General features: G+C 32.4%; 1 protein-coding gene across 1 annotated transcript in view; it reads right to left on the reverse strand.

Annotated features, from left to right (window-relative positions):
* Positions 1-2,458: 2,458 nt before the first annotated feature.
* Positions 2,459-20,645, reverse strand: part of LOC102808052 (uncharacterized) — a 36,114-nt gene continuing 17,927 nt past the window's right edge. Inside the window, exons 4-14 of the mRNA XM_078008835.2 lie at positions 20,014-20,127; positions 13,411-13,500; positions 12,732-12,814; positions 11,581-11,686; positions 10,704-10,905; positions 9,807-9,865; positions 9,122-9,259; positions 8,448-8,618; positions 7,522-7,644; positions 6,053-7,055; positions 2,459-5,654 (exon numbers count right to left, since the gene is read on the reverse strand). Coding sequence (XP_077864961.2) covers positions 5,386-5,654; positions 6,053-7,055; positions 7,522-7,644; positions 8,448-8,618; positions 9,122-9,259; positions 9,807-9,865; positions 10,704-10,905; positions 11,581-11,686; positions 12,732-12,814; positions 13,411-13,500; positions 20,014-20,127 — 2,358 coding nt within the window. The 3' untranslated portion in view covers positions 2,459-5,385. The remainder of the gene's footprint in view (positions 5,655-6,052; positions 7,056-7,521; positions 7,645-8,447; positions 8,619-9,121; positions 9,260-9,806; positions 9,866-10,703; positions 10,906-11,580; positions 11,687-12,731; positions 12,815-13,410; positions 13,501-20,013; positions 20,128-20,645) is intronic.

Raw genomic sequence — 20,645 nt, forward strand, 5'->3', positions numbered from 1 at the left:
AAGATTGCTTTCTTTCACGGCAAGTGTATTTATATGTGTTGCACGCACTCTGATAGACTCTCAAATGGTCAGGGTGGTTTGTACGCCGAAATCTCCGTAACAATTAATATTTTCCCTCTTTGAGCATTTTACATGTGGTGTCAAACCATATCGGTTGATTACGCTTACACCCAAAATGACTTTCTCCAGCTGTCTTCAGCACCCCTGTGAAAATATTTATACATAAATATTTATATTTAAACGTGTTTTTTTTTTCATTGGAAAAGTCTGCTGCTCCCATTTCGGTAAGATCGTACTTTTTACCAAACTAATTATACACCATTATATGACTATTTTACGGTAGAAAACTACACAGACGTAAAAGTATTGCCATTTTCTGTAATTTTTACATATTTGATATTTCGTGTTACGAGAATGACGAAAATGAAATAAAATTATAGAGGTCACCGTTCTCGGTTCGGAGAAAATCGATGTGGAAAACTAAGTGAAAATGTTTTAGGGCATTTTAGTTACCATGGTTTCCTGTAGAACAAATTCATCTCAATATCTCAAAGTTTTACTCGGCAACCTATGGTGAAAAAAGATATAGTGTCTCTCACATGATGTCTAGACGTATAAAAACATTTACAATATTTTTAGTGGATTTTATCGAGGAAATGTGTTTTTACTGTAGCCTATGGAAACCGCAATCTGATTAAAATAAGATCATAGTTTTGGTTATGGGGAAAGCCTACAAAGGCATGTGGCGATAGTTAAAAAAATACCGATTCACTAGTACATAAAACATAAATATATTTGTACCGCCCCTTTTTTTAGGCCGAGGCTTATAAATTACTTTGTTTTTATAAGTTTCATTAGTTCTAATCTATTGTAGCTTTCGTTTCTCAATCGCTACTTAGTATCCTCGCAATAGTCTTGAAAACTAAAACCTTTGTAATGCAGTGTACATTCCTCAATGTGTAGACCTCCCTCAATAGTCATATAAGCTAATTACTTTGTTTTTATAAGTTTCATTAGTTCTAATCTATCGATGATTACGTTTTCACAATCAACGTGAAAGGCGCCCTCGATAGTCCCATAAGCTATTTTCTTTCGTTTTTGCATGTTTTATTGATACTATTAGTAATCCATAAGAGTTTACGTTTATAAATTGATTGGTATGGCCTCTTCAGTAGTCTATAAATTAATCACTTTCTTTTTTTAAAGTTTGATTCTAGTCCATCTCTCAATTAATTTATTCAAGATGAACAAACATTTTCAAACATCTGTTTAAAATGAGAATTGTTGTTATTCGTAATTTACTTCATTAACCTCTATATAGATATATAAAAAGGACAATTTCTTTATAGCACCATTGGTGGTCGCTTTATACACGCGTGACTTTCCTAAATAATATAATGCATTGGTCCCTGGATGCCTATCAAATATACAGTACAGCAGGTCAAGTGACTTGAAAGAAACAAATACAAATGCTGTCTCTCTTTTAATCAGAAACAGGTTTAATCTTAAATTCAACATGTATCCATGAACCATATGTGTAGAATTTATTACAAATGCTGACCTCAGAATTAGTCTAATCGAGTTTAGAATCTTATCACATGCATTGCTAAAATCCCAAAATAATAACAGAGGATGAAAGTAATGATAGGTTAAAGCGGTAGCAAAAAAGATTCGTATGAAATGTTAGCAAACTCCGTAGCAAATTCCTATGAATATTGCATTATAGCGAGGGACTTTCTCATTGCCGCTATCTAATGATCTAATGTTATGAAAAACGTTTCACTACATTTCGTGACTCCCTTCCTCTGGTGCCACTTGATTTTGGACTAAATGATGGCTGAGTTGTTTTTATAATGCAACATTGTATACTGAGAAAGTTATCAATTCTCCGCACGAATGTCATTTGCGGTCACTTAACTGTTGGGGGGAAATTGATGGAGTTATTGGAACGTTTTCAGGGAAGTCGAATGTTAATGGTGCAGATCTTGTACTTGAGTCAAGTACATTATATGCAAGATCAGAGGTGATGACACCAACAATTTTGCGTGGGGGGGGGTCTTCATAAACTACTCTCTTTAAAAATTTTGAAATCTAGACCCTCTAAAATAATATATCCTGCACAAATGGTTTCAGCTTGATTTGGGGGGGGGGGGGCGAATCCCCATATGTGGGTGGATTCCTTGTCCATAGCAGTTACGTCTAGGTGGTGGTCTCAAAAACCTTTTTAAACCCTTTTTGCGCTAAGTAAAGAAACTCATCAAAAATAAATAAATATATCAAGTAATTTGTAGAATTTTTAACAAGTATACACACATAAAAAATAGGATTATATTCATCATCAAAAGTACAAACCAAATATCAAAAATATTTCGCAAGTGGTTTTCAAGACTAGCTTAACTACCTAGCTACAAAATGGACACTTTACAGTCACCAATATGATGAGCTCTACATAGACATATTTCATTTAGAAAAAAAAGCTGATATTTATTCCAATTCCAGTACAATAAGACTGTAACATCACACTTCACAACAAAAACATGATTTATTACAATTTATTAGCTTCCAAATTATGAAGCCACTCATATTTATTTTGAATACTTTTCATGAAAACACAATACAAATATTTACATAAAATTATCTTACAAAGCATTAATTGAAAATAATCGCTGGAAAAATATAGCCTGGCAGTTATAGAGGTCAGCTTTTGTTTATTGGTGAAATCGTATGATTTAACAGTTATTTGACATTTTTTAAAAATCTACATTTTCTTCACTAATTATTACATGGTGTTGACAGTGACTCAATTCCATAAAAGAAGCTGCTTGTCTTTAACACCTCAGAACAAATTTTCCCTGCTATGAAATGATTTGAATTTCCCAAACTCCCAAATATTGTCTGTCCTGAAATTTAAGCAATGCACAAAAATACAAGGTTACTGTGGATATCAAAAGGTACAATGGATGTACAAATATATGACTACATCAACAAAGTCGTAGCAAAGTTGTCTGAGTGAATATCTTGGTAATTCATGTAATAACTTCCTCACTGAATATCTTTAAACTGATACAAATGACATTTGAGGATTGAATTTTTTTTTCTTTTACCCTGAATATGTTGACCTAATATCTTATACAAGGAAACATCCTATGGCATTGACAAAACAGTAGAACACATTAAAGGGCGGCAGTCGTCGTGCCGTGTCCTGTTCGATATGGGACTCATAGCGACGTACACAACGCGTGTAAAGTACATTGTTTATTTACATGAAATTCGAACACTGCGCAACGACCACCGCGCTTTAAAATAGCTGCATGACATTTTAGTGAATTTGACATAATGTATGAATTAACAGAATCTTAATTTAGCTAAAATTGCCAGCAATCTTATTGTGACAATACATTTTAATTTAATTTAAATTAGTCATCTTGGATTTACGAAATTACAGATTGGCTAAAATTAGTGAAAATAACATGCTAGCTACAATGACGCATATTACAATACCCACACTTATAACTATACACAGCACTATATTAATAAATATTGACTGTTTAATTAAACTTTCTTATATTTGAGGCAGATTGCAGTGAGTAATATTGTATGGACATAAACATGCCTCTTGTAAGTATTTTAACAGCTGCAAAGAACACTGAGGTGGATATTTGATACAAATACTTCATAACTACAAATATGCACTGTCAAGTTTGGTATGGTAATGAGATATTACTAGCATTGTATCTAGGCACTAGTGGAGTGATGTATAGTGGCTGGAACATTGTATAGATTCAAATATGTTTTAGAAAGAACCTTGTGTCTATTATGTAAACTGTGACACAATTTTACATGAACACATCAGTTTGCATTAATCTGATATAGTAATGAGACATGAAACATGAGATATTACTAGCATTGTACCTAGGCACTAGTGGAGTGAGGCTTTAGAAAAATTAGAAAAAACAGTGTATATACCTTAAAAACATTTTTCTCTATAACAACATCATCCACATATAACAATGGGTTTTAAGTTTAAAATTTTTTCCTCAAAGTGAAAATTTACAACCAGAAAAGGTTCAATAACTTTATGAATGCCAAGGTCAAATTTTGTCATCTTATACAAAATAAACTAGTAAAAATTTGGAGAAATTTTGATCAGAACTGTTGGAAAATATACCCATTTTTGTCCAAAATTGACAAATAATTTAAAGAAATATTGCACCAATATTTAGGCATAGGAAAATGATTGTGTTCAAAAGGTTGAGTGGAAATAACATACAATCATACATACAATAATTTAATTCGTAATATTGAATAATATATAGTTAACATCAAATTTGACAGTATACAACACTGTTTGAATTGAGCAGCTGGATGTATTTCATGGAAACTGTCAGTGCTGTGGGAGTCAGCATAATAATGCTTTATTTTTTTTCAACTTTTGTCAAAAATTTTGAACCAGATTTTGTATCCAATGGAAAATTATGCCCATTTGGTCTAAAATTCACGAAAAAATATAATAGATAATTTTCTGATCACTTGATGATTTTGTGTTATAAAATTGAACATAAACAAACAAAGGTCAAAGTTGCATGGGATTCAACAAACGAGAGTGACAATAGATTAGAATTAATGAAACTTATAAAAACAAAGTATTTTAGAGATATTTCCACACTAAGGTTTAGTAATATGCTATACACACATTTGATGATGATCAATTTCGATGAAGTAAGGGTATCTCAACATCATTTTTGCTTCTGAAGAATCAGAATTTTGACATTGAACCATAAAAAAAAAACCAAATCATTCAAGTTGTGTGCCACATATTTGGTCTGTGATTTTCACGTATTACAAAACATCTTGCAGTGGATGGAAAATCACCTATTAACGTTTTCACCAGCATATTTTGCCCAAATTTTTCAGCACTTTTTTTTAGAATTCTTCAATATTTTTGGAAATGAATCCTAATTTTGGAGCCAACAGACTGAATTCGAGTAAATTTCCAGTTTTCACCCCAAAAAATTGGCTATTTTTGAATCAATCTTCTGAAAGAAAATGTAGGCTATACACTATTTTGTGAATTTGTAATGAAAAGGGGTAACTGGTGGCGAAAAAATTAAAATGTGCAAGATCAACTTTGTTGGTAGAAATGATGGCACTATAGAATTAAACTTTAATTTTATGAGACAAATTTTGGGGAATTTTATGAATCAGTCAGTGAAATTAGTTAAATTTTCAGGGATTCTACGACGAGGATAGAAGTACAAAAAAAATTTGTCTTTACAAATTAAATTATAAAAAAGTGCTTTATAGTATTCACAAAATCATGGATCTTTTCAATTGAGTTTCAATTATGGCATATAAACATTATTAACATTACATTATTATGTTCTCTTATATGGATGTCGCATACATGATGTGGCCTGAGTCTTGAAAAGTCTGCGTCTGTGTCTCCATCTTAGCAAGTAGAAAATCGTAACATACATAGAACTGTGTAAGAGAACAGCCGTGGCATCCACTCTCCAGGAATGGTGCCATCAAGTCATACATCATATGGATCTGTGGCAGAAGTAATGTAACGTCTTTTGGGTCGCAGTGAATGAGAAGTACCAGTAACATTGTTGGCATGTCGTCTCCTGTTAAAGCTTTTATTTCACAACGACCTGTAATGTGAAAATAAATTCCTGATTATTAGATATCATATTTGATATTTTCATGGAGTCTTATTTCTTTTGCATATTGTTTTTTTTATCTGTATTTTTTTCTTTTACAATAATTTTATTTTTTTATTTATTTACTGTTACTTTATTTTCGCTTGGAATTAATTTTCGCTATTTTCGCTGTAAGAATGATTCAGTGAAAATAAAATCCAGCGAATATACTGTTCTTCCTATATTTTACATTCAAATCTTCAAAAATCAGTGAAAATAAAATCCACACAAAACACCCAAAAAGTTTTTTCAGCGAAAATTAATTCCAGCCAAAATAAAGTATTTCACAGTATGAGAAATTAAAACTACTAATCCTTTAGTTCATATCTACATCAATCAAACATATTTACCCGCAGATTGTTGAGAAAGCAGCTCCGTCACCAGCGAGTTCATCTGCTGAAGGCATTTTGTGAGACTCTGTAGTTTTCTCATTAATGAGGAATGGTGCAAAATACCTGTGATGCAGTCAACACATGACCTGACATTTTCAAGAAAAGTCACATTTTGCCGGCGAAGTTCGTTCGCTGGCATCACCTGCATAGCTTTTTCTTCTATGCTGCCACAGCTCATGTACTTCCAGTGCTCATGCCCAGAAGTCTGGGGAATGGGCATGGCGCAACAGTGCTCCGATGTCATGCTTTCATCATCATCATCATCATCATCATCATCTTCGTCGTCGTCGTCATGGCAACTAACATCCGATTCATGAGAATACAAAGAACTTGTGTCACACTGAGAAATCTCTTCGTCAGTTTTACTCTCACTATCTTTTGTGTCGTGAAACACTTCAGCAGTGCCCCAATCTGTACAATGTTCATTCCCACTATCGACAGTATTTTTAACAGTTACAGTTTCTAGCATCTTTTTATTGAAACACACTGAATCAGTTTGTGGTTCTGACAACACCAAAGATAATTGTTTTTGACCGTTCTTCTGTCTATCCAAGGTGTCCTCCTTTCTTTGAACTATCGTGGCCGGCAGACTAGAATCTGACACAGGTACGGCAGTTCGCGATCTTAACTGGTGCGAAGACGAAGCACTATCTGACGAAGTACCACTAATATTGTCAAAACATGCTAATGCAAACTGCACATGCTCACTGTTTTCATTTATATTGGTTGAAACTTGCACATGCTCAGTGAGTGTATCCACATGATTGGTTGGTGTCTGCATTCTCTGCACCTGTTCAGTAGGGTTACTTGATCCCAGTGAGCCATCTATAAATCCAGGATCTTCAAGCACCAAGGGATGACACAACAAATCCAGAATCCAGTCTTCTTGTATCTCCAATTTTTTCATAGTTATTGTTGGTAAGTTGTGCTGCAGCTGATTTTGCTCATTTATGTAGGCTCTCTGAAAACATAAAAAAATAATTCAACTATTAAATAAACTTAATTTGAATTCATAATATATTAATAATATATATATATATTAAATTTCAGACAAAAATCAAATTATCAAATTTTCTCATTATCATTCATATTTTTTTAAACAATGCCAATTTTTTCCAAGTAATTTTTAATTGTGAAAAAGATTCCTTGAATGCTCAGAAAGGTGTTTTGAATTCTGAGAATATTTTGAATTCTGCAAAAGAAGTTTTGAACTCTGAGAATATTTTGAATTCTGAGAAAGATGTTTTAAATCATGAAAGGATGTTTTGAATTTGAGCACGAAGCCTTGAATTCTGAGAAAGATTTTTGAATACTGAGAAAGAAGTCTTGAATTCTAAGATGGATGTTTTGAAATCTGAGAAAGATGTTTTGAATTCTAAACTATCATTAAATTGCATGAATAATCCAAACATGAGCTCTGTACAAACCTCATATAGATGTGCTAAGTTTTGCATAGTTCGTTCATAAAAACATTGCTCATAGCACCGCCACAACTTTCGAAAAAACATTGGATCTTGGTTGTCTTCAGCCTGCTGTAATAGTCCTATAACCTGTAAGCAAATAATTACATGCATTAAAATCATTGTTCATGCTAACACAACAACACAGCAATAATTGTCCACAATCATGTAGCACCCTGGGAAAATCTCATAATAGTTTTTTTTTATTTGAGTCACTTTCTGTCCATTACAAAACATGTAGTACCGGTATCTATATTTCTTGTATATGGGAGAAAACAGATGAAAACATTTTTAACTTTGTTTGCATAATGGAAACTATTTGTAACTAGCGGGAACAGGTGACATTTTCTTGCAGTTACGCTCTATGTTCTATTTTAATATCAGTGAGAATTGTTATACTCCCACAATTCAATAGTGAGAATCCAATTTTTTAGCAATTTATTGGCAAGACTTTGAATACACACAAATACATTGATGAAAATTTTGATTCTCACTATTAAATGAAACAAATTTGTGAAAAATATTCAAGAAGTGATAACAATTTGAATTATCATTAAACAGTGTGAATGAATGTTTATCAATAGATATATTTGTGAGAATATTTTTAAGTCTCGCTGAACTTCAAGGAAGTGTTCATTTCTTGCTATTTCTCTCCCTTTTTAGCAATACATGTAGTTGTAATATGCAAAAAATCAATGGTGAAACACAAATTATTCCACTGTCTTTCTGTTTTGTAAGATTGACTGCAACTTAGGCATCTCATCACTACACTTTCTGCTCATGACTTCACTCACATCAACCTGCGCTTATAAACATGTGATATTGAGTGATAACTTCATTACAAGGTCTATCACATACATACAGGATGAACTCACATCCACTGTTATATCTACCTTAGTAAAGTGTTTCTTGATTTCTGCCGTGATTTGGTTCACTTTGTCCTTATATGGGTTCATGAGAGGAAAGTCTAATTCTACAAAATCGTCATCTGTCAGGGTCGTTTTCCTTCCATTTACATTCTCTGTATGGTTTGATGATGTGCTCCAGTTGTTAGACTGCTGTAACTGTCACAAAAAGAAATGACTGTCAATTTGTGTTTTTGCCAACACCTCCCTTTTTTTTTCAAAATTCCAAATGAACCAAATTACCCAACCCCATGAACACTTTAATCTCTTTCATTGTTCATATTTGAAAAAAAAATGATCAACAATTTTTAAAAAAAAGAAAAAAAATTCAACTGTACACAAATTTTCCACCAAAATTTTGACAAAAGAACTCCAAAAATCAAATTTGTCAATAATTGAATCGTCATAATTTTTGACAAAAATGATTTCATGGCAATGACTGTAATCAATAAAGAATTCTGATTGACTGACTGATGAAAATAAGTCAAACTTGATAAATGAGGGATGGCATGAAATGATTGTGAATCTACAAATGTAAACTTGCCGGGTAAACCAGAACATTGCTGAAACACCTGTTTCATCATAAAGCTTTACTAAATCAGCTTCCAAGCCTCATTACAATATTTATTGTCACATGGTAAAAGGTAATACAGTAAACTAACCTGTAATACTGTGGAGATATCTAGTGAGGAATTATTTGAGATGAGATCTTCTTCCATTGCATTTCTACAGTATTTATTAACATGATTACAGAAATCATGGTGCATCCTTCCAATAGGGTGGCTCTTTGAGTTCACTAACTACAAATGAAAATAATAAATTTTGAAAATATAATAAAATACTCTTTTTGAAATCAAAGAAGAATGTAGCTGTGTTAATTACTGTATACTTAAAGTTGTTGAAAACTGGAGGTATTGGTATTCTAAGACCCCAAAAATGATGGAGTTTATTTAAATTTTGACCTGAAGATGTACCAGTAAAAGTAATAGCTGATAGCTGGCAAATGAGACATCGATGCTATTTCCACATTCTGTATATTGTGGGCCAGTGTTAGAAAAACAAACTTCAAGAATAAGTATTTCCAAGCTAAAAATACTTAATTTACAAGGCAATTGACGTTTTTGTTATTCAGATTTTTTCACTAAAATGTCATTACTTTTCAAATATGTATGTTAATTGCTCTGAGCAATGCCTTCAACCTTCATGTTTCTGACCAATTTTATATTGTATGATTTACCTGTATATTATATACCAGTACTACAGGCCGTAGTCTAGTACTGAAATGAACGATACTGAACACAGCTCAAAAGCTCTCACTGTGCTGAAAAATAAAACAAATATACTCACCATTGTTATCCTCTCAGACAGGGACTGCCACATAGTCGGCCAACTGCCCCTTTTGAGAACTAGCGAAAAAATGTAAAGTTATCTAGGTGAGAGGTATACCTATTTCACACATGTTAATGTCACTTTCTGGGACTGCACAAAGGGAGATCAATAGCGTACTTTGACTGATGGATGTGGTCAATTAGCTTTGATTCCATATACAATGGTATCCACTCAATATAAACTTCTAGTGTTCAACTAAAACAATTATATAACAATTAGGTTAACTTTCTTTAGAGTTGCAAGGTCTTCCCTCGTGTTGAAGGCTGGATAAAGTCAGGTCAAAGTCCTTTGCTTTGTTTAATTTTGAAATGGGTGTGTTTTTAGTACACTATAGAGAACCTCAAAATTCTGTTTCATTTACTATCTGGATTATGCACCTATGAAATAATGGAGGTGTGTCTATCGTTATGGTCGAAATAAGTCATTATTTTATGATTCAAGATATAATAAATGAAATTTTTAGTGAAAACCTGGTAGGGTCAAATTAAATATTGTAAAATATCAAAATAACTCATCCTGTCTGATGTCTAATTTATACCGCATAATATGCAAATGATATTTAAAGCGAGTGAGTCGTTACCTGCGCATGCGTCAGATGGCCATAGCGTGTCGTTGTTTACAAACAAGCATCTACCCATGAGCATTTGCGTTTTTAGCGTGTGTTGTTATCGTCGCTTGAGACTCAATTCCCGCGCGTGCGCAGGTGACGACCCTTCCACTTTAATATACTGAAATAATTGTTTGAATTTAGCGTTAATTATGAAAATGTTAACATTTCTTTTCAAAAATATATACATTTGCTACATGCATGAAATGTTAAATAATTATACGTTCTTTGCATTTTTAGCTACTCACCATCGGTAGCACTTTCTCCACTCAGTAGGCTTATATCAACCCCAGTTGTCTCCTTGCCAAGCTTCAAATCCTGGATGGCATGGTTTAGCGCCTCCCTAACACTAATGGCTCGTTTCTTTTTGTCCATAATGTGCATAGCCTCAGTTTTTAACTCTTCTATCCAGTCAGTATTATGGATGAATTCTTCTTCGGAACTCTTGAGCTGTGAAGAAATAAAGTGATTGGTTCAGCTGCATAAACCCTAAGGGTCACAGGTCAAACATCCTGGTTCTTTTGGGATGTGGTGCTATACTGACAAAATTTGACTGTTTTACATTACAGAACATATTTTTCAAGCCGAAGAATTGATTTTCTACGCAATGCGATCAAGTTTCAGGTCTTCTAGTTGCTAGGTTACCATGCATGCAAATGGCAGTTGCTATACTTCCAGTTAACACATTGCCTGGTGACTCCATTTTTTCTCATTCATATTGCCTAACCGCGGAGGCAATGTGTAGAATATGGAGTTTTATGCAGATGTGTTCTGGCTCCAGATTTTAACCCAAAATGTTGTATTGCTTTGTACAGGTTGATTTTTAAAAGTTTACTAAATGTTCAAAACTAAGAGAAATATAATTTTAGTCATATAAACTGATGAAACAAAATAAAATGTAATCTTGATATCTATATCAACATTCAAAGCCTGATCTGAGGTTATCTAACATTTGTAAAAAAAAAAAATTGCAGCAAATGATCTTATGAACAGTGGTTAAAGGAATCAATTCGTCTTTTTATCACTGAATCAACACTGCACATGCTCAGTAACTTGCAACCGAAAAACTAGCTAAGAATCAGGACATTCATGAACTCGAAAACAATTAAAAAACAAGGGTCTTACCTCATACCACTCGTCAATATCAAACAGTATCAAATTATTAATGTTTTCCCGTAATGACAGAATTTCTTCCAAATGATGATGAGACATGTCTCTATCGTGCCGAGCACTGAACAAAATACAAATTAAAACACATTAAATAAAATTTCCACAAAAAATATGTCCTGCCAATTCAACTGTTGCAGTACATACATATTTATTTTATGTGATTTTAAACTCACATGGTTGTGACACATGTTTTATAGTACTGTGGAATACTTTATTTTCGCTAGAATTAATTTTCGCTGAAAAGGCTTTTTGGGCGTTTTGTATGGAATTTATTTTCACTGATTTTTGATGAGTTTAATGTGAAATATAGGAAAAAAAGTATATTCGCTGGATTTTATTTTCACGGAATCATCCCTTCAGCGAAAATAGCGAAAATAAATTCCAAGCGAAAATAAAGTATTCTACAGTAACTTTTTTAAGTGTTGCATGTAAATAGGCACATGTGTTTTCAAAGGCCACTGTAGACTGCTTTAATAATTTCATGAATTTCATTAAAATTCTGAATATTTAACTGGGTTCCTTTCAAAATTTTGTCATCATGAACATCAATAAATCATCAAATCATGAACTTTTGAAATGTTTACAGAAAACATTATAGAAAAGAAGACGAAAAATGTGAGACAAGAAATACATAGCTACCATTACCAGTATTCAACATGTTGCATGAGACCCATACTGAACATTTTTATTTACATATTACACACATGTACTAAAATATCGTATATATTTTTGATCAGCGAAGATAAAGATGTCCTTCTGGTTAACCTTTTCACCACCAGACTTCTTTGCTCAAATTTGTCTGCACTTTTTTCTTATATTCTTCAATATTTTAGGAAACCTTATTTTAGAGCCAACAGACAAAATTTTTATTAATTTTCAGTTTTTCCTCCAAAAATTTGGCTATATTTGTCCCAATCTTCTGAAGGAAATTGCAAACTATTATCAGGACTATTTTGCAAATTTGTGACGAAACTATGGAACTGGTAGTGAAAAGGTTAAAGATCTTCATTAACAATTTGTTAAAAAAAAACTAAGGCAAGTTTTTGTGGAAAAGTTGATTCAGTACGTTGTGAGGATATACGTCATAATTAATGTTTTCTTCTCACCAATCTAATTGCACTGTGGCCTCCTCACTACAGTTGGATACTTCCAGCTTAGCATTCTGTACTCTTTCTTGGCAACTATTCAACTATGGATAAAGTAGAAAAAAACAAATTTGTTGTTATAGGTTTGTTTTTTTATTGTAACCAGATACAGGTGTAAGGTATGCAGACAACTACTATAAAATTGTTTCAAAGCTTTGCACTGTCAACCAATCAGTATGCAAAGTTGTGAGAAAAATATCATGCAAATTTTGACCCTTTCACCACCAGACTTTCCCGCCTAAATTTGTCTGCACTTTTTTCTTATATTCTTCAATATTTCTGGAAATGAATCCTAATTTTGGAGCCAACAGACAAAATTAGTCACTTTTAGTTCTTACTCAACAAATTTTGCTATTTTAGTCCCAATCTTCTGAAGAAAAGTGCAGACTATAAAAGGAACTATTTTATGAATTTGTGATGAAAAGAAGGAACTGGTGGTGAAAAGGTTAAAGAAAATTAAATATAATTTGCATATTCACCAAATCAACCAATCAAGGTGTAGCATCTTGGATTTAGCATGCACATTTAAACAAAAATAATAATATAATTTGCATATTCATCAAATCTTAACTAATCAATATGTATTAAGTTGGGTTCAGTATTCAAATTTCATATATAACAGATTTTGTTAAACACTAACCTCACTCCGTTTTTCTTCTTCAATTGTTGGTAAAAAACTCAATAATGCTTTTAAAAACTCTCGATTGCTTTTATGTACTATTTCATCCCTCTGTTGGAAAAAAAAATAGAAATTGGAATACTATCATATCTGAAATTTACACTGTGGGTCTTCATGTGGGGTCTACAACAGGAGCTTATCCATAAGTTGGTGAAGATAAACATGCACCATAAAAACTAGTAATGCATTGTTCTGTATTATGATGAGTTGATATAAACATGCCATATAGTTTGATAGTAAGTCTAAAAGTTGATCAACAATTTTATCTGTATTTTCCTCTTCTCCAGTAGGGTAATTCATTACATTAAAGCTAAGACATAGAGGGTAGGGCAGCTATGGACACTGTTAAAACATGTACACAGCAAATCCATGTATTTATTTAGGGAAGACAGGAGGTGGGAGTTGAAAATGATTTCAATTACTATTAGCAAAAATCACACTTTTTTGTTTTTATTTATAGTTTGTTACATTGATATCATGCATGCAAGGGGAAAGGCAAATGTTGAACGAAGAGATTGCGTTTTGAATGCCTGTTTGTGATAACCGAATACATCTACAATAAAGTTGGTTGACAAGAAAGACAAGACACATTACACAGTGGTACAGTTTAAGCAGGCATCCGGTACACACAGGATAAAGTTTTGGTAGGTGTATATAAATACATATATTTAACAGAATTCCACCAACATGACTCATAATATTTCAAACTGATTACTTAGGGTGGTAATTCTCATTTGTTTGCCTACACTTTTATGGCCCATTACTCTTACATGTAGGTATGGTACTGTTATTCACATGATAGTAAAAAGCTATGACTGATACACGGTAATGAATAGTTTAAAAAGAAATTAAAGTGGCTGGGAGCCAACTATCTGGTTTTCTGTAATGAGATTGACTTGTTATAAAGAAGGAGCTTTCTTTTAACTAAGTAAAAGAAACTCAGCAGACAAACTTATCTATTGGAAATGTACACACTACCTGGTAAATGTTATGTATACAGACAGTTTACCTGTTGCCTGGATACACAATGTGGTGGGCTTGTTTATAACTCCCTAGTTTATGTTTTACTTTCTAGTTTGTAAGTTTTATATATGAAATCCCTAGTTAAAATTTTGATATATATACTCCCTAGTTTTATGTATATTAACTGCCTAGTTTATCAGTTTTATGTATATTAACTCCCTAGCTTATCAGTTTTATGTATATATACTCCCTAGTTTATTAGTTTTACATATATTAACTCCCTAGTTTATCAGTTTTATGTATATTAACTCCCTAGCTTATCAGTTTTATGTATATTATCTCCCTAGCTTATCAGTTTTATGTATATTATCTCCCTAGCTTATCAGTTTTATGTATATAAACTCTCTAGTTTATTAGTTTTATGTATACAACTCTTAAGTGTAAATTTTAACTCATTGAATGCTAGTTTTTCAAGCCAAAACTTTGATGTAATATTTTCTGAATTTTTCAGTAATTTTCTGTAATTTATTTTGTTAATTTTGTATCAAATGGACATTACTACCTATTTACTACAAGTCTTTATCAGATTTTGTGAAAAAATATATAAAAAATAAAATTATAGAGGTTTTTATGCAAAAGGTTATCTTTGCATTATAATCATACAGAAAAATTAGATTATGGTTTGAGGCAATGAATAAATAGATTTATACAATATTAGTCTGAAAACAGTATCTTTGAAGGTTTTTAATATTTTCTTCAATCTGCCGAATGCACAAGTGAAAGAACATGTACAAAGACAGTACATCAGCTGACAGGTAGCAGAGGTCTTTGCAACCCCATACTACCTGAGCACAATCTTTGCAGTATTCTCATCATAAAAATGTAATGAAAGGTAACAGCCTGAAATGGCAACGAAGAACAATTTGTGGTGTGTAAACGCTTAGTAACAAGATTCTATTTCCATCACACGCTGATAACGCTTCTGCGTTTGATGTAAACAAAGGAAAATATTCATCAATAATCCTAAACGAGTCAATCTTGGTGACGTAGTTTATCTCGAATAAAGAATAGTATCAACATTCGACCAAGCGCAGATACGTTTTGCAATGAATGCAGATACAGCTTTTTGTTTTCGATGTTTCATGTTCAGTAACATAATTTTAAGTTTCTTGTTTTCACTCATGGGACTGCATGACTTTGTCAACGAATGACCAGCATAAATATTGTCAGTTACAGTCAGTTGCACACGTCAGAGCTACTGTTTATATAAGAAACACGAAAAACACCACATAGAAGAAAACAGCAAAATGACAATGGAAAAACAAAGTCAGAAATCGAATGTCACTGGATAACAGTATATTAACAAAGTAATTGTCACCTGTTAACAAAACATCCATTGAAAGCAGCTGTAGAGAGTCAAGAAAAAAAAGAGAAAAATATAATATCTTATATGCATGAACGAACAAACATTTTAAGAGATGTCACGTATTGTACGCTGTAGTCTAACAGAAGTAAACAGGGTGATCCTTCCAACAATGACTGAAGATGGTAAACAAGTACCTAGGCAGGGGGCATACTTGTGGGAATGAGGTTATAATGAGATGGGTCAGTGACTTCCATCGGGTGCACTACATAGTATATCAGGGTTGAACTTAAAGCGGGAGTGTCGTCACCTGCGCACGCACAGGAATTTAGTCCTAAATGAGGATAACAACACATGCTAATAACGCAAATGCTCATGGGTAGATGCTTGTTTGTAAACGATGACATGCTATGGCCATCTGACGCATGGCAGGTGACGACTCCCCCTTATTAACATTGGTGACCAAAATTTTAAACCAATGCCAATGGAAAGTTATTATTGAAAGTTTTTAAAAAAATTCATAAAAAAAATAACTCATAAATGTGCATTAAAAATATGAGAGTAGATTATCCTACCAAAAACCAAAATTCTCAACCATTTTTGCTAAATGGACAGGTTTCTCGTGATTTAAGTTCCAGAAATGATTTGTTAACACTGTTCATGTACAAGACTGCCTACAGTTTTAAATTACACTGTAACCTCAATATAATGAACACCTTTATAATGAATTTCCTGATATAATGTCTCCCGCTTACAACAAACCCAATGTATTATGTGCTTCAATATAGTGAACATTTCACTATAACAAACTAATTGTATGTCCCCCAAAGAGTTCGTTATAACCAGGCTACAGTGTACAAGTTTAATTATTTTCATGGGACTATTCCACAAACACTGCCAAAGCACAAACACGATCACACAGAATATTTTTATTAAAATTAACGCTTTTTGTTTCCCCCAATATTAACACACATATCCTTAGACACAATATATACTAAACAATTTCCCCCCACACTAATACTCAAATTGTTCGACACCATCTTATTTCCTATTATATCCTTCCTTAGAACGAGTGACAATACCTCACATATATTTGTTATTGATTGTCATGAGTGTCAACATGACAACATGACAACAAAGGCGATAAACAAACAACAGATTCTAGAAACCATTATGCTATGATAAACTCTCTATAAATTACTGTAAAATACTTTATTTTCACTTGGAACTTATTTTCGCTGAAGATGATTCAGTGAAAATACAATCCAGAGAATATTTCAAATTTCAATCAGTGAAAATAAATTTAATACCAAACATTCTTTTCAGCGAAAATTAATTCTGGCTAAAAATAAAAGTATTTTACTGTACCTATCAACATGGAGTTTGTCTCACACAACTGATATCCCCCAAAATCATGTGAATTCAATCCTTTAATTCAAGTGGTAGACAGACTGTTTATTTTCATGCTATTACCAGCACCCCTACATCCTCTAGCCTTCAACTCTTTAGATGCATAGTAATTACCTGTCAAAGCTGGTGGGTGATTTTAATTAAAAAGGACCTTGCACCATTGTTTCTTTTTATGTAATCGCATGGAAGCTGGGAAATGTTCAGTAGCATAAATGTGAAAATTGAACTTGTCTGTACACTGTAAAATACTTTATTTTAGCTGGAATTAATTTTTGCTGAAAAGGTCTTTCGGGTGTTTTATACGGAATTTATTTTCGCTGATTTTTGATGAGTTGCATGTGAAATATAGGAAAAACAGTATATTCACTGGATGTTTTTTTCACTGAAGCAGCGAAAATAAATTCCAACCAAAAATAAAGTATTCCACAGTACGTCACAAAAAGTATAAACATTTATTGTACTTCTTTATTGCTGTAACAGCAACAAAACTCTTTCGAATAAAGCTTTGAGTTGTTTTCAAGCTTTGTCCTTCATTTTACACCTGTTACTGACATATTGAAATTGTGTAATGTTCCCACTCAGAACATTTTTGATGTGGTTAATTGTGGACGGTTTGCCAATTTAAATTGTATCAATGATCAAATTTTAACTGCTATTAAATTTTCTTGGTATTTCCTAAAGTCACAAAATTGAAGCAGTTCAAATTCAAATTAAATTGAATACTGAAATAATAACAATTTTTTTCATTTGTTCTACTTATCATAATGCTTCCTGTCAAAATGTTTGTGCCACATTTTTATGACTATTTTTATAATTTCTTGTTAATTTTGAATCAGACATTCAGGATTTTATTTTAGCTACATAGGTTTAGATCAAAACTCCTCAAACAAATTCAAAAAAAAAAATGTTCAGTTTTTTTTATTTGTGAAATGTGTAAAACTGTTTCTAATGGCTGGATTTTAATGTGATTATAGTGTATATTTCAAATAAAAAAAAAAAGTTGAATATAAAATAAATAAATATATAAAATATCTGCCCTACCTGTAGTGAAATCAATATACATGTACCGGTACATTAAATTGACAGGTATAATGAAAATGCACAGTAATATACCTAATATGGTAATTACAAAGACTTTTACTGTACTCCTAGAGGGTCTAGATTACTTCATAGGTATACACGGAATGACATTTTTCTATGCACCTAAAGGGTCTAAATTTTAGCAGACGTGGGAAGATGGAGATGAGTTAACAAGCAGAATCGAAATTATTATAGAATGACAATGTAATTTGTAACAATGGGGGTAGGGTCTACGCCTAGTATTACGCACACATACAAATATAATCATGACATACCCACCCTCCAATAAAACATAATGGCTTAACCCTAAATTCATGACAGTGGTCTCAGACATACAGTAAGTATATTTGCATAACAAAGGAGTTGTTTGTTCTGTGAAAGTGGAGTAGAGTAGACATTCCGTATGCGGAGTAGCACATGTTACAGCCAGCATAGGCTTAGACAAAGGCAAATCCCTTTCAGAGATCACATACCACGAACACTCATTCATTGAGTGAGAAAAATCCCAAAGACTTCTGTAAGGTTAAAATTGGGTTACCAATACTTTTAAAATTGAAATACCTGATACACGGAAGAAGAATTCTCCATTTCTCCCATAATACAATTGACAAATTCTTAGAATAGTAAAAAGGCAGCAAGAAAACAGAAATTGACAAAAAACAAATCTGTCTTTACACCTTGTGATTTTTACTGTTCCACTTCAATTGTCAGCAATATATTCCAAAAAAAATCACAAAATATTGGTTATATATTTAAACCCAGAGGGTTTTCAAGAAAAACAATGAGATCTATTTTTCATTTTGACAAGAAAATATTCCATAACTATGACAATAATCATAATATAATAGTTTTGTTGTAATTTAATAATTAAGGAAGTCATGGGGTGTCTATTTCAAACCAAGCGAAAAGTGATGTGAAAAAAACAAAAAGAGTCTGGACCAAGTTGTTTTGAAAGCTGTGCGTTTGGTCCAGTGGTGAGCTTGTCTGGTTTCCTAGTCATATTTTAATTATGCGATTGCTTTCCTTTCATGTGCTAAATTTTTAAATTTCTGTTGAGTTTTCAGTCAGCTTGTCATCTTCTGAAAATTAATTGAATTTTGTATGAACAGTCACTAATTTATTTAGCAGAAAAAAATTACCATATTTTTTAACCACATTTGGTGCCACATTTTGAAAATTTAAAAAAATATTTCCATAATTTCTTGTTATTTTTGAATCAGATAGTCATGATTTCTTCTTTAGCTATAGTCGAAACCAAAACTTTTGAGAAAATATTAAAACAATTATGCAGTTTCAGTTTGTTAAAGGTGACGAAAGTTGAGCTCAAAGAATTTAAAAAAAAGAATTTAAAAAAAAAAATAAAAATTACCACTGACCCAAAATATATATTTTTTAATGTTCACCAATTGTAATTATGACTATCGGTAGAAAGAAAGAAATTGGATGCTATTATAAACAAATAAATAAAATGCATCATATTTATTTTTAATTTCCAGTAGAAGAAAAACTGTTGAGTTGAGTCACACTTGCACTCACAACAATTAGTAACCAAATCTGGACACCAGTCAGTAAAAAGTCTAGTTTAGGAATTAATTCCAAATACAGATAATTCAAATAAAAATTCAATAAAAATACAGAGTTATATGTGAACAAGTTTAACAAGAGAGTGAAAATTTAAACTTTAACCGCGAAAATTTAAACTTTAACTGTTGCTGACTTTGAAAGCTGAGATGAAACGTTTGACTTACCCCTTGCAGAAAAGCTGCTAATTCCCTTGCTTTTTGGAGCAGAAATTCTTTGATTTTCGTCATCTCGCCAGTTTTCTTGTTGAGCTCATGATCCAGTTGATGAATTGAGTGTATCTGTTAAAATAGTCAACAATCACAGTTACTTTATATATATATATATGTACCGGCTAGAAATTGCATCATAGGATGGGATGTCCCACTAATTGAAGGGGTGATGGGTCTTACCTGTGAGGGTCATGTTTACTAAGAAACATAAGTGCGGTTATTAACAATTACATAAAAATTTGTCATGCATTACTAGATTTAATAAGCAGAATTTTTCAATAAATGTCACTGTATAACATAATTAAGCTGAAAATAATTTTTTTTTTAAAATTACGTTCAACAATTAAAATGGAATGATCTGACTTGGGATTGTTGTTCACAATGATTGTAACCAGATACCAAGGAATGCCCCATGCTTACCATGTTACCAAAGTACAGTGGGAAAATATGCACAGGTGTAGCATGGCAAAGTTCCGTTTTTTTTTTTCTTTTAAATAAACAACCCTCATAGGTTGTGGTTAATTAAACAAATACTTTCCCTCCCAGGCTCTATATTCTTCACAGAAATTGTTCAATTACGACGGATG

The sequence above is a fragment of the Saccoglossus kowalevskii genome, chromosome 22 (assembly GCF_978046115.1).
Source record: "Saccoglossus kowalevskii chromosome 22, keSacKowa6.1, whole genome shotgun sequence".
Lineage (NCBI taxonomy): Eukaryota > Metazoa > Hemichordata > Enteropneusta > Harrimaniidae > Saccoglossus > Saccoglossus kowalevskii.